General features: G+C 40.5%; 1 protein-coding gene across 1 annotated transcript in view; it reads left to right on the top strand.

Annotated features, from left to right (window-relative positions):
* The window catches only part of wdfy3 (WD repeat and FYVE domain containing 3), a 252,100-nt gene that overhangs the window by 34,325 nt on the left and 200,392 nt on the right, over positions 1-17,383 (top strand). Inside the window, 2 exon segments of the mRNA XM_065026907.1 lie at positions 7,193-7,403; positions 14,022-14,145. Of these exon segments, the coding sequence (XP_064882979.1) occupies positions 7,224-7,403; positions 14,022-14,145 (304 nt within the window). The 5' untranslated portion in view covers positions 7,193-7,223.

Genomic DNA, 17,383 nt, shown 5'->3' with positions numbered 1-17,383 from the left:
GGTAAATGAAGCTGGTGTTGGTTCATGACTTAGCCCACGTTTCAAAGGTAGACTTATGCCAACCATCCTTCTCCTATGAAGGACCTTTCTACCCTGAACACAAAATATCAAATGCAACATGAAACATTTTCAAAGATTTTACTGAGCTACAGTTCATATAAAGGATGTTTCATTTATATTTCTGTTCAGTGTATATACTTTTTTTTGATTGGGGGGGGTCGATATAGTTATTGTTTTTGACTATATATCGTATCGTCTTGACAATAACGGCTGTACTTGCACCAAAACTCCAGTATTTTTTACTTCATAGCTTCTTCATCTTCTTTATGAATAGGGAGCCATTTTGATTGCGACACTTTTAATTTCCATGACTGATCGAAACTCGTTTTCTCATGGCTCTCTCTTGCCCCTTCTGCAGCAGACATATGGTGATCAATATATCTTTTTGGAACTTTTGAAGCGCAATAAAATCACAGTATCGAATTGCAATACATATCGTATCAATACATATCGTATCAATATATATCGTATCAATATATATCGTATCAATACATATCGTATCAATATATATATCAATACATATCGTATCAATACATATCGTATCAATATATATATCAATACATATCGTATCAATACATATCGTATCAATATATATATCAATACATATCGTATCAATACTTATCGTATCAATACATATCAATACATATCGTATCAATATATATATCAATACATATCGTATCAATACATATCGTATCAATACATATCGTATCAATACATATTGTATCAATATATATATCAATACATATCGTATCAATACATATCGTATCAATACATATCGTATCAATATATATATCAATACATATCGTATCAATACATATCGTATCAATATATATATCAATACATATCGTATCAATACTTATCGTATCAATACATATCAATACATATCGTATCAATACATATCGTATCAATACATATCGTATCAATACATATCGTATCAATATATATATCAATACATATCGTATCAATACTTATCGTATCAATACATATCAATACATATCGTATCAATATATATATCAATACATATCGTATCAATACATATCGATACATATCGTATCAATACATATCGTATCAATACATATTGTATCAATACATATCGATACATATCGTATCAATACATATCGTATCAATACATATCGTATCAATACATATCGATACATATCGTATCAATACATATCAATACATATCGTATCAATACATATCGATACATATCGTATCAATACATATCGTATCAATACATATTGTATCAATACATATCGATACATATCGTATCAATACATATCGATACATATCGTATCAATACATATCGATACATATCGTATCAATACATATCGTATCAATACATATCGTATCAATACATATCGTATCAATACATATCGTATCAATACATATCGATACATATTGTATCAATACATATCGTATCAATACATATCAATACATATCGTATCAATATATATATCAATACATATCGTATCAATACATATCGTATCAATATATATCGTATCAATATATATATCAATACATATCGTATCAATACTTATCGTATCAATACATATCAATACATATCGTATCAATATATATATCAATACATATCGTATCAATATATATATCAATACATATCGTATCAATACTTATCGTATCAATACATATCAATACATATCGTATCAATATATATATCAATACATATCGTATCAATACATATCAATACATATCGTATCAATACATATCGTATCAATACATATCGTATCAATACATATCAATACATATCGTATCAATATATATATCAATACATATCGTATCAATACATATCGTATCAATACATATCAATACATATCGTATCAATACATATCGTATCAATACATATCGTATCAATATATATATCAATACTTATCGTATCAATACATATCAATACATATCGTATCAATATATATATCAATACATATCGTATCAATACATATTGTATCAATACATATCGTATCAATATATATCGATACATATCGTATCAATACATATCGTATCAATACATATTGTATCAATACATATTGTATCAATACATATCGTATCAATACATATCGATACATATCGTATCAATACATATTGTATCAATACATATCGTATCAATACATATCTTATCAATACATATCGATACATATCGTATCAATACATATCGTATCAATATATATATCAATACATATCGTATCAATACATATCGTATCAATACATATCGTATCAATATATATATCAATACATATCGTATCAATACATATCGTATCAATATATATATCAATACATATCGTATCAATACATATATCAATACATATCGTATCAATACATATCGTATCAATATATATATCAATACATATCGTATCAATACATATCGATACATATCGTATCAATACATATCGTATCAATACATATCGTATCAATACATATCGTATCAATATATATCGTATCAATACATATCGTATCAATACATATCGATACATATCGTATCAATACATATCGTATCAATACATATCGTATCAATACATATCGTATCAATACATATCGTATCAATACATATCATCAATACATATCGATACATATCAATCATATATATCAATACATATCGTATCAATACATATCGATCAATACATATCGTATCAATACATATCGTATCAATACATATCGTATCAATACATATCGTATCAATACATATCGATACATATCGTATCAATACTTATCGTATCAATACATATCGTATCAATACATATCGATACATATCGTATCGATACATATCGTATCAATACATATCGTATCAATACATATCGTATCAATACATATCGTATCAATACTTATCGTATCAATACATATCGTATCAATACATATCGTATCAATACTTATCGTATCAATACATATCGTATCAATACATATCGTATCAATACATATCGTATCAATACATATTGTATCAATACTTATCGTATCAATACATATCGATACATATCGTATCAATGCATATCGTATCAATACATATCGTATCAATACATATCGATACATATCGTATCAATACATATCGTATCAATACATATCGATACATATCGTATCAATACATATCGTATCAATACATATCGATACATATCGTATCAATACATATCGATACATATCGTATCAATACATATCGATACATATCGTATCAATACATATCAATACATATCGTATCAATACATATCGTATCAATACATATCGATACATATCGTATCAATACTTATCGTATCAATACATATCGTATCAATACATATCGATACATATCGTATCAATACATATCGTATCAATACATATCGTATCAATACATATCGTATCAATACATATCGATACATATCGTATCAATACTTATCGTATCAATACATATCGATACATATCGTATCAATACATATCGTATCAATACATATCGATACATATCGTATCAATACATATCGTATCAATACATATCAATACATATCGTATCAATATATATATCAATACATATCGTATCAATACATATCGTATCAATACATATCAATACATATCGTATCAATACATATCAATACATATCGTATCAATACATATCGTATCAATACATATCGTATCAATACATATCGTATCAATATATATATCAATACTTATCGTATCAATACATATCAATACATATCGTATCAATATATATATCAATACATATCGTATCAATACATATTGTATCAATACATATCGTATCAATATATATCGATACATATCGTATCAATACATATCGTATCAATACATATTGTATCAATACATATTGTATCAATACATATCGTATCAATACATATCGATACATATCGTATCAATACATATTGTATCAATACATATCGTATCAATACATATCGTATCAATACATATCGATACATATCGTATCAATACATATCGTATCAATATATATATCAATACATATCGTATCAATACATATCGTATCAATACATATCGTATCAATATATATATCAATACATATCGTATCAATACATATCGTATCAATATATATATCAATACATATCGTATCAATACATATCGATACATATCGTATCAATACATATCGTATCAATATATATATCAATACATATCGTATCAATACATATCGATACATATCGTATCAATACATATCGTATCAATACATATCGTATCAATACATATCGTATCAATATATATCGTATCAATACATATCGTATCAATACATATCGATACATATCGTATCAATACATATCGTATCAATATATATCGTATCAATACATATCGTATCAATACATATCGTATCAATACATATCGTATCAATATATATATCAATACATATCGTATCAATACATATCGATACATATCGTATCAATACATATCGTATCAATACATATCGTATCAATACATATCGTATCAATACATAGCGATACATATCGTATCAATACTTATCGTATCAATACATATCGTATCAATACATATCGATACATATCGTATCAATACATATCGTATCAATACATATCGTATCAATACATATCGTATCAATACATATCGTATCAATACTTATCGTATCAATACATATCGTATCAATACATATCGTATCAATACTTATCGTATCAATACATATCGTATCAATACATATCGTATCAATACATATCGTATCGATACATATCGTATCGATACATATCGTATCGATACATATCGTATCGATACATATCGTATCAATACATATCGTATCAATACATATCGTATCAATACATATTGTATCAATACTTATCGTATCAATACATATCGATACATATCGTATCAATGCATATCGTATCAATACATATCGTATCAATACATATCGATACATATCGTATCAATACATATCGTATCAATACATATCAATACATATCGTATCAATACATATCGATACATATCGTATCAATACATATCGATACATATCGTATCAATACATATCAATACATATCGTATCAATACATATCGTATCAATACATATCGATACATATCGTATCAATACTTATCGTATCAATACATATCGTATCAATACATATCGATACATATCGTATCAATACATATCGTATCAATACATATCGTATCAATACATATCGTATCAATACATATCAATACATACATATCATATCAATACTTATCGTATCAATACATATCGTATCAATACATATCGATACATATCGTATCAATACATATCGTATCAATACATATCGTATCAATACATATCGTATCAATACATATCGTATCAATACTTATCGTATCAATACATATCGTATCAATACATATCGTATCAATACTTATCGTATCAATACATATCGTATCAATACATATCGTATCAATACATATCGTATCGATACATATCGTATCGATACATATCGTATCGATACATATCGTATCGATACATATCGTATCAATACATATCGTATCAATACATATCGTATCAATACATATTGTATCAATACTTATCGTATCAATACATATCGATACATATCGTATCAATGCATATCGTATCAATACATATCGTATCAATACATATCGATACATATCGTATCAATACATATCGTATCAATACATATCGATACATATCGTATCAATACATATCGTATCAATACATATCGATACATATCGTATCAATACATATCGATACATATCGTATCAATACATATCAATACATATCGTATCAATACATATCGTATCAATACATATCGATACATATCGTATCAATACTTATCGTATCAATACATATCGATCAATACATATCGATACATATCGTATCAATACATATCGATACATATCGTATCAATACATATCGTATCAATACATATCGTATCAATACATATCGTATCAATACATATCGATACATATCGTATCAATACTTATCGTATCAATACATATCGATACATATCGTATCAATACATATCGTATCAATACATATCGATACATATTGTATCAATACATATCGTATCAATACGTGAGGTCCCTGGCAATTCCCAGCCCTAATTCCATTTGAGGAAGATCCAAATTCATAATAATATTTTTTCGGCCACGTTCACGCAGAATGCCCTAATAATCATGGAAGAAGTTTCATTGCTGGTATTTTTTGCATTTAGCTTAGTACATTTCCTCATAGCAACAATAATGGATATATATGTGTCTTTATCCTACAGTGTATTCTACACACTGTAGCCACAGTAAACAACTACAGTACTAGTCAAAAGTTTGGACACAGGAACTCAATCAAGGGTGCCAGGAGAATGCCAAAGCTGTCATCAAGGCAAAGGGTGGCTACTTTGAAGAATCTCAAATATAAAATATATTTTGATTTGTTTAACACTTTTTTGTTTGTTTTTTTGGTTACTACATGATTCCATATGTGTTATTTCATAGTTTTTATGTCTTCACTATTATTCTACAATGTAGAAAATAAAGAAAAACCCTTGAATGAATATGTATCCAAACTTTTGACTGGTACTGTATATCAGGGATGGGGAACTTTGATAGGGGGGGCACAACAAATCTGAACTCATCTTGAGGGGCCACAGTGGCTCGTGGGTCTGTGTACCCACATGCAGTCAGAGCCGGCCATAGTCTTTTGGGGCCTCTCCCCTCTCACGCCCTCTCCCCTCTCACGCCCTCTCCCCTCTCACGCCCTCTCTTCTCTCAGGGCCTCTCCTCTCTTAGGAGCCTCTCCTTTCTTACGGCCTCTCCTCTCTCACGGCCTCTCCTCTCTCACGGCCTCTCCTCTCTGAGGGTCTCCTCTCTCTTTCCCTCATTCCATATTTTCCAAGGATTTATCTCTCCATCATCTGACGTCCCTTCTCTCTCTCTCTCTCTCTCTTTCTTTATCTCTAGACTTTCTATTCCTCTTTTCATCCATCCTTCGATACTGTCTCTTTATTCCCCAACTCCGATATAGAGGGAGAATTGAGGAGTAAAGGTGACCGTGGCCTTTAGACTGCTGACCAGGTTATCTGTTGCTACTGATGCCGTTCTACAAGTGAACAATACATTTTTAATTCAATAGATTTAAAAAATAAAAAATGGTTCAAAGCTCTTCCTGAAAAGGTATAGTAAAATTAAATAGAAATTAAGTCATTTTCCTCCTCCCTCCTCATCCTCTCAGGGCTGGCTTTGGCCGGACGAAGCCGCTCAAGATGAACATGGTGAAGAGGATCATGGGTAGGCCGCGGCAGGAGGAGTGTAGCCCGCAAGACAATGCACTTGGCCTCATGCACCTCAGACGCCTCTTCTCAGAGCTCTGCCACCCTCCACGTCACATGACCCAGAAGGAGCAGGAGGAGAAACTCTACATGATGCTGCCCGTCTTCAACAGGGTGAGTAGGGGTTATGATTGGTTGGTTGGTCGTCTTCAACAGGGTGAGTAGGGGTTATGATTGGTTGGTTGGTTGGTTGGTCGTCTTCAACAGGGTGAGTAGGGGTTATGATTGGTTGGTTGGTTGGTTGGTCGTCTTCAACAGGGTGAGTAGGGGTTATGATTGGTTGGTTGGTCGTCTTCAACAGGGTGAGTAGGGGTTATGATTGGTTGGTTGGTCGTCTTCAACAGGGTGAGTAGGGGTTATGATTGGTTGGTTGGTCGTCTTCAACAGGGTGAGTAGGGGTTATGATTGGTTGGTTGGTCGTCTTCAACAGGGTGAGTAGGGGTTATGATTGGTTGGTTGGTTGGTCGTCTTCAACAGGGTGAGTAGGGGTTATGATTGGTTGGTTGGTCGTCTTCAACAGGGTGAGTAGGGGTTATGGTTGGTTGGTTGGTTGGTCGTCTTCAACAGGGTGAGTAGGGGTTATGATTGGTTGGTTGGTCGTCTTCAACAGGGTGAGTAGGGGTTATGATTGGTTGGTTGGTCGGTCTTCAACAGGGTGAGTAGGGGTTATGATTGGTTGGTTGGTCGTCTTCAACAGGGTGAGTAGGGGTTATGATTGGTTGGTTGGTTGGTTGGTTGGTCGTCTTCAACAGGGTGAGTAGGGGTTATGATTGGTTGGTTGGTTGGTTGGTTGGTCGTCTTCAACAGGGTGAGTAGGGGTTATGGTTGGTTGGTTGGTCGTCTTCAACAGGGTGAGTAGGGGTTATGATTGGTTGGTTGGTCGTCTTCAACAGGGTGAGTAGGGGTTATGATTGGTTGGTTGGTCGTCTTCAACAGGGTGAGTAGGGGTTATGATTGGTTGGTTGGTCGTCTTCAACAGGGTGAGTAGGGGTTATGATTGGTTGGTTGGTCGTCTTCAACAGGGTGAGTAGGGGTTATGGTTGGTTGGTTGGTCGTCTTCAACAGGGTGAGTAGGGGTTATGGTTGGTTGGTTGATTGATTGATTGGTTGGTTGGTTGGTTGGTTGATTGATTGATTGGAGGACAAGCTCTACATGATGTTGCCCGTTTTCAACATGGTGAGAGTCAAACTCAGTGCTTGGTGGCTTGGCTTGCATCTCACTCAATAGATCTCTGTGAAGTTTATGATTGGTTGGTTGGTTGGTAGATCTCTGTGAAGGTTATGATTGGTTGGTTGGTTGGTAGATCTCTGAAGGTTATGATTGGTTGGTTGGTTGGTAGATCTCTATGAAGGTTATGATTGGTTGGTTGATCTCTGTGAAGGTTATGATTGGTTGGTTGGTTGGTAGATCTCTATGAAGGTTATGGTTGGTTGGTAGATCTCTGTGAAGGTTATGATTGGTTGGTTGGTTGGTAGATCTCTGTGAAGGTTATGATTGGTTGGTAGATCTCTGTGAAGGTTATGATTGATTGGTTGGTTGGTTGGTAGATCTCTGTGAAGGTTATGATTGGTTGGTTGGTAGATCTCTGTGAAGGTTATGATTGGTTGGTTGGTCTTACCGCACGTACCTACGGAGCAGCAAGAGGAACTGCCCCTCCCCACCTTCAAGCTCAAACACTACACCCCAACCCCTACACCCCAACCCCTACACCCCAACCCCTACACTCCAGACCCTACACTCCAGACCCTACACTCCAGACCCTACACTCCAGACCCTACACCCCAACCCCTACACCCCAACCCCTACACTCCAACCCCTACACTCCAACCCCTACACTCCAACCCCTACACTCCAAGCCCTACACTCCAGACCCTACACTCCAAACCCCTACACCCCTACACCCCAACCCCTACACCCCAACCCCTACACCCCAACCCCTACACTCCAGACCCTACACTCCAGACCCTACACTCCAACCCCTACACTCCAACCCCTACACTCCAACCCCTACACCCCAACCCCTACACTCCAGACCCTACACTCTAGACCCTACACCCCAACCCCTACACTCCAACCCCTACACTCCAACCCCTACACCCCAACCCCTACACCCCAACCCCTACACCCCAACCCCTACACCCCAACCCCTACACTCCAGACCCTACACTCCAGACCCTACACTCCACTACAAAACCATGGTGCTTGCCTACGGAGCAGCATTAGGAACTGCCCCTCCCTACCTTCAGGCTCATACACTACACCCCAACCCGAGCACTCCGATCTACCACCTCTGGTTTCTTGGCCTCTGGAGGGCTGCTGCCGCTCAGCCCAATCAGAGCTCTTCTCTGTCCTGGCACCCCAATGGTGGAACCAGTTTCCCCCTGAAACTAGGACAGCAGAGACCTTGGCCATCTTCCCGAGAACATCTGAAACCCTACCTCTTCAAAGAGTATCTTAAATAATCCCCCCTAAAAAAGGTATTTTGTGAACTAACACTCACTCTTGACTTCTCTCTCCCCACTAGCGCTGACTTTGCTGATCGCTACTTTGAGGGAAGATTTCCTGACACTAACCACCTCTTTAATCCATAGTTTCTATGCGATTAGTTAATTAGTTAATCCATAGTTTCTATGCAATTAGTTAATTAGTTAATCCATAGTTTCTATGCGATTAGTTAATTAGTTAATCCATAGTTTCTATGCAATTAGTTAATTAGTTAATCCATAGTTTCTATGCGATTAGTTAATTAGTTAATCCATAGTTTCTATGCGATTAGTTAATTAGTTAATCCATAGTTTCTAAGTCTTAACGTGTAAAAAATTAATCACGACCCGCTGTCATGGAAACAGGAAGTTTCGGTACATTTTTAAAAATAAATTCCGTCAGATCATTTGATCTTTTTTTTTTGCGTCTGTAAAATGAATGATGTAAGAAATAGCCTGTATAAACCTAAATGCCAAATATTGATTTAATAACCGTCATATCAAAGTTAACTTGAAGTCACGGGATCACATGATGTCTGGTCCACCCACTACAAAAGCATGCAGTTCCATTCGGCTACAGATGAAATAAGTTGCGATGAACTTCACCGGGTGGTGAAAGAGCACAGTGATTATTAACTTGATGCTCCTTTCCAATAAATGTCGAGGGTCTGATTCTGGTGGCTTGATGATCGATGCTTGACCGCCGTTTTGACGAATACAAATATTCTCGCTCTTAATAATCTCTTCATGTATTGTAGACGAGCCCACCCCTACCCGCAGAGCCTGCCCCCCACCCTGCAGAGCCTACTCCCCCCACCCCCGCAGAGCCTACCCCCCCCACCCCCGCAGAGCCTACCCCCCACCCCGCAGCGCCTACCCCGCAGAGCCTACCCCCCACCCCACAGAGCCTACCCCCACGCCACAGAGCCTACCCCCCACCCCGCAGAGCCTACCCCCACCCCCACCCCACAGAGCCTACCCCCCCCCCCCCGCAGCGCCTACCCCCCACCCCGCAGCGCATACCCCGCAGAGCCCACCCCCCACCCCACAGAGCCTACCCCCCACCCCGCAGAGCCTACCCCCCACCCCACAGAGCCCTAGCTACTGAACCCCTAGTTACTGATCCCTAGCTGCTGAAGACCTAGCTTCTGAAGCCCTAGCTTCTGAAGCACTAGCTTCTGAACCCCTAGCTACTGATCCCCTAGCTACTGATCCCCTAGCTACTGAACCCCTAGCTTCTGAACCCCTAGCTTCTGAACCCCTAGCTTCTGAACCCCTAGCTTCTGAACCCCTAGCTACTGAACCCCTAGCTTCTGAACCCCTAGCTTCTGAACCCCTAGCTACTGAACCCCTAGCTACTGACTGCGATGTTTGATTGTCCCACCTAGCTACTGAACCCCTAGCTACTGACTGCGATGTTTGGTTGTCCCACCTAGCTACTGAACCCTTAGCTACTGACTGTGATGTTTGGTTGTCCCACCTAGCTACTGAACCCCTAGCTACTGAACCCCTAGCTACTGAACCCCTAGCTACTGACTGTGATGTTTGGTTGTTCCACCTAGCTACTGACTGCGATGTTTGGTTGTCCCACCTAGCTACTGAACCCCTAGCTACTGACTGCGATGTTTGGTTGTCCCACCTAGCTACTGAACCCTTAGCTACTGACTGTGATGTTTGGTTGTCCCACCTAGCTACTGAAGCCGTAGCTACTGACTGTGATGTTTGGTTGTCCCACCTAGCTACTGAACCCCTAGCTACTGACTGTGATGTTTGGTTGTCCCACCTAGCTACTGAACCCTTAGCTACTGACTGTGATGTTTGGTTGTCCCACCTAGCTACTGAACCCCTAGCTACTGAACCCCTAGCTACTGAACCCCTAGCTACTGACTGTGATATTTGGTTGTCCCACCTAGCTACTGAACCCCTAGCTACTGACTGTGATGTTTGGGGTTCCCACCTAGCTACTGACTGTGATGTTTGGTTGTCCCACCTAGCTATCTTAAGATGAATGCACTATCTTTAAGTCTCTCTGGATAAGAGCATCTGCTAAATGACTAGAATGTATAACATGTAGGTGGGCCTTGGTGTGTGTGTCCATGTGTGTCTGTTCAAATCACATTATATCTGTCAGATGCGCCGAATACAAATGCTTACTTACAAGCCCTTAACCAACAATGCAGTTTTAGAAAATACCCCCCAAATATGTAAGAGATAAGAATAACAGCAGTAAATAGCGAGACTATATGCAGGGGGTACCGGTACAGAGTCAATGTGGAGGCTATATACAGGGGGTACCGGTACAGAGTCAATGTGGAGGTTATATACAGGGGGTACCGGTACAGAGTCAATGTGGAGGCTATATACAGGGTATTATGGTACAGAGTCAATGTGGAGACTATATACAGGGTATTACGGTACAGAGTCAATGTGGAGGCTATATACAGGGTATTACGGTACAGAGTCAATGTGGAGGCTATATACAAGGGGTACCGGTACAGAGTCAATGTGGAGGCTATATACAGGGTGTTACGGTACAGAGTCAATGTGGAGGTTATATACAGGGGGTACCGGTACAGAGTCAATGTGGAGGCTATATACAGGGTATTATGGTACAGAGTCAATGTGGAGACTATATACAGGGTATTACGGTACAGAGTCAATGTGGAGGCTATATACAGGGTATTACGGTACAGAGTCAATGTGGAGGCTATATACAAGGGGTACCGGTACAGAGTCAATGTGGAGGCTATATACAGGGTGTTACGGTACAGAGTCAATGTGGAGGCTATATACAAGGGGTACCGGTACAGAGTCAATGTGGAGGCTATATACAGGGGTACCGGTACAGAGTCAATGTGGAGGCTATATACAGGGGGTACCGGTACAGAGTCAATGTGGAGGCTATATACAGGGGGTACCGGTACAGAGTCAATGTGGAGGCTATATACAGGGGTACCGGTACAGAGTCAATGTGGAGACTATATACAGGGGGTACCGGTACAGAGTCAATGTGGAGGCTATATACAGGGGGTTACCGGTACAGAGTCAATGTGGAGACTATATACAGGGGGTAACGGTACAGAGTCAATGTGGAGGCTATATTCAGGGGGTACCGGTACAGAGTCAATGTGGAGGCTATATACAGGGGTACCGGTACAGAGTCAATGTGGAGGCTATATACAGGGGGTACCGGTACAGAGTCAATGTGGAGGCGATATACAGGGTGTTACGGTACAGAGTCAATGTGGAGGCTATATTCAGGGGGTACCGGTACAGAGTCAATGTGGAGGCTATATACAGGGTATTACGGTACAGAGTCAATGTGGAGGCTATATATAGGGTATTACGGTACAGAGTCAATGTGGAGGCTATATACAGGGGGTACTGGTACAGAGTCAATGTGGAGACTATTTACAGGGGGTACCGATACAGAGTCAATGTGGAGGCTATATACAGGGTATTACGGTACAGAGTCAATGTGGAGGCTATATACAGGGGGTACTGGTACAGAGTCAATGTGGAGACTATATACCGGGGACACCGGTACAGAGTCAATGTGGAGGCTATATACAGGGGGTACCGGTACAGAGTCAATGTGGAGGCTATATACAGGGGGGTACCGGTACAGAGTCAATGTGGAGGCTATATACAGGGGGTACCGGTACAGAGTCAATGTGGAGGCTATATACAGGGGGTACTGGTACAGAGTCAATGTGGAGGCTATATACAGGGGGTACCGGTACAGAGTCAATGTGGAGGCTATATACAGGGGGTACCGGTACAGAGTCAATGTGGAGGCTATATACAGGGGGTACCGGTACAGAGTCAATGTGCGGGCTATATACAGGGGGTACCGGTACAGAGTCAATGTGGAGGCTATATACAGGGGGTACCGGTACAGAGTCAATGTGGAGGCTATATACAGGGGGTACCGGTGGCAAGGTAATATGTACATGTAGGTAGAGTTATTAAAGTGTATATGCATAGATAATAAACAGAGAGTAGCAGCAGTGTAAACGAGGGAGGGGGGGCAGTACAAATAGTCTGGGTAGCCATTTGATTAGCTGTTCAGGAGTCTTATGGCTTGGGGGTAGAAGCAGTTTAGAAGCCTCTTGGACCTAGACTTGGCGCTCCAGTACCACTTGCTGTGTGGTAGCAGAGAGAACAGTCTATGACTAGGATGGCTGGAGTCTTTGACAATTTTTAGGGCCTCTTCCTCTGACTGTTAATCTTTTACCTTTTTTGCAGGTGTTTGGTAACGCTCCCCCCAGCACCATGACAGAGAAGTTCCAGGACCTCCTCCAGTTCACTACCCAGGTGTCCCGGCTCATGGTCACAGAGATCAGACGGAGGGCCTCCAACAAGTCCACAGGTCAGTGGATTTATTTAACCAGATCGCCCTGTCGAGGTCAGAAGATCTCTTTCCCAAGGGAGGCTACACGTCTGTCTCACTGTTCCCCTTAAAAGCTATATTTTTTATATAGTCTTAAGTCAACTTCGCTGCAACGTTTTTGCCTGCTACAGTCCATCGCGAGGGCTGTTGCTAAGCTGCCACCCCGTACTAATTAAACATACTGTGGGTGGTTAAAGTCTCCTCAATTAAGATCATGTCAGGTTTGTCTGAGCTCAGCAGTTCTTAATCACAGCTTCTGTTCTGACTCTACAGCCCTTCACAGCTTCTGTTCTGACTCTACAGCCCTTCACAGCTTCTGTTCTGACTCTACAGCCCTTCACAGCTTCTGTTCTGACTCTACAGCCCTTCACAGCTTCTGTTCTGACTCTACAGCCCTTCACAGCTTCTGTTCTGACTCTACAGCCCTTCACAGCTTCTGTTCTGATGCTGCAGCCCTTCACTGCTTCTGATCTAACACTACAGCCCTTCACTGCTTCTGTTCTGACTCTACAGCCCTTCACAGCTTCTGTTCTGACTCTACAGCCCTTCACAGCTTCTGTTCTGACTCTACAGCCCTTCACAGCTTCTGTTCTGATGCTGCAGCCCTTCACAGCTTCTGTTCTGATGCTGCAGCTCGTCAGTATCAGTGGAGCTGTCTTGTTATTCGCCTAGCTCAGATAGGTGTCCAAGCAACAGCTCTAGAGAAACATGACCAAAATACCAACTTATTTATTACCTTGATTCTAACTGCTCAGTGTTGGAGCTCGTAAGCTGGATGGATGAGGTGGTCTCTCGTGATGATTTATACACCTGTTTTGGGTGAAATGTGGACCTAACTGACAGAGGAGTGAGGGATGGAGTGAGGGGTGGAGTGAGGGATGGAGTGAGGGATGGAGTGAGGGATGGAGTGAGGGGTGGAGTGAGGGGTGGAGTGAGGGATGGAGTGAGGGATGGAGTGAGGGGTGGAGTGAGGGGTGGAGTGAGGGGTGGAGTGAGGGATGGAGTGAGGGATGGAGTGAGGGGTGGAGTGAGGGGTGGAGTGAGGGGTGGAGTGAGGGAAAAGAGAACTGGCTTATGATCAGAGGGATGGATGGAGTAAAGCTGTCACTCAGCTTGACCATCCTTTGATATACTACATGACCAAAAGTATGTGGACACCTGTTCGTGGGAACATCTCATTCCAAAATAATGGGCATTAATATGGAGTTGGTCCCCCCTTTTGCTGCTATAACAGCCTCCACTCTTCTGGGAAGGCTTTCCACTAGATGTTGGGACATTGCTGCTATAACAGCCTCCACTCTTCTGGGAAGGCTTTCCACTAGATGTTGGAACATTGCTGCTATAACGGCCTCCACTCTTCTGGGAAGGCTTTCCACTAGATGTTGGAACATTGCTGCTATAACGGCCTCCACTCTTCTGGGAAGGCTTTCTACTAGATGTTGGAACATTGCTGCTATAACAGCCTCCACTCTTCTGGGAAGGCTTTCCACTAGATGTTGGGACATTGCTGCTATAACAGCCTCCACTCTTCTGGGAAGTCTTTCCACAAGATGTTGGAACATTGCTGAGGGGACTTGTTTCCATTTAGTCGTAAGAGCGTTAGTGATGTCGGGCACTGATGTCGTTGGGCGATTTAGGTCTGGCTCGCAGTCGTCGTTCAAATTCATCCCACAGGTGTTCGATGGGGTTGAGGTCAGGGCCCTGTGCAGGCCAGTCAAGTTCTTCCACACTGATCTTGACTAACCATTTCTGTATGGACCTCGCTTTGTGCTCGGGGGCATTGTCATGATGGAACAGGAAAGAGCTTTCCCCAAACTGTTGCCACAAAGTTGGAAGCACAGAATCATCTAGAATGTTATAGTATGCTGTAGTGTTAAGATTTCCCTTCATCGGAACTAAGGGGCCTGAACCATGAAAAACAGCACCAGACCATTATTCCTCCTCCACCAAACTTTACAGTTGGCACTTTGCATTGGGGCAGGTAGCGTTCTCCTGGCATCTGCCAAACCCAGATTCTCTGTCGGACTGCCAGATGGTGAAGCGTGATTCATCACTCCAGACAACGTGTTTCCACTGCTCCAGAGTCCAATGGCGGCGAGCCTTACACCTCTCAAGCCAACTCTTTTTATTGCGCATGGTGATCTTAGGCTTGTGTGCGACTGCTCTGCCATGGAAACCCATTTCATGAAGCTCCAGTCTAACAATTCTTGTGCTGATGTTGCTTCAATAGACAGTTTGGAACTTGGTAGTGAGTGTTGCAACCGAGGTCAGCGCTCGGTGGTCCCGTTCTGTGAGCTTGTGTGGCCTACCACTTCACGGCTGAGCCGTTGTTGCTCCTAGGCGTTTCGACTTCACAATAACAGCACTGACAGTTGATCGGGGGCAGCTCTAGCAGGGCAGGCATTTAACTAACTGTCCTGTGATGGTGCCATGTTGAAGATCTTCAGTAAAAGCCATTCTACTGCCAATGTTTGTCTATGGAGATTGCATGGCTGTGTGATACATTTTATACACCTTTCAGCAAGGGGTGTGGCTGAAATAACCGAATCCACTAATTTAAAGAGGTGTCCACATTCTTTTGGCAATGTAGTGTTGTTCCATCCTGGAGAGTACGGTGTGACTGCCAAGGATATCTTTACATGACTCACAAGGCTTCACACGACTCCAGGCTTCACACTCCGACCTTTTTGTATTGCACGACTTCCCCGCGTGGCTTTGTTACTGATCACGGACCACAGTTCATCACCCTGGAATTCATATTGGGGCGGCAGGGTAGCCTAGTGGTTAGAGCGTTGGACTAGTAACCAGAAGGTTGCAAGTTCAAATCCCCGAGCTGACAAGGTACAAATCTGTCGTTCCTTGCCTGAACAAGGCAGTTAACCCACTGTTCCTAGGCTGTCATTGAAAATAAGAATTTGTTCTTAACTGACTTGCCTAGTTAAATAAAGGTAACATAAAGGTAAAATAAAAAAAATATATGTCCGTCTGCTGTCATGCCACCACTAGAGATGGAACGATTCAGGCCCAGCTCGTGAGCAACATCAAAACCGAATCACACCCGGATTCGTTTGAAACTAAAACATATCGTTCCTGTATTTGGAGCCGTGTATCTAGATAACGGTACGTATCGAATCGCGTTGAAAGATGCACATTCGTAGTCGCCACCGATTTTTAATACCACGTTAATATCTTCCAGAAATATAGGCTTGCTGAAAGG

Source organism: Oncorhynchus nerka, linkage group LG13 (genome assembly GCF_034236695.1).
Source record: "Oncorhynchus nerka isolate Pitt River linkage group LG13, Oner_Uvic_2.0, whole genome shotgun sequence".
Taxonomy (NCBI): domain Eukaryota; kingdom Metazoa; phylum Chordata; class Actinopteri; order Salmoniformes; family Salmonidae; genus Oncorhynchus; species Oncorhynchus nerka.
This window is presented reverse-complemented; position numbering and strand designations above follow the sequence as displayed.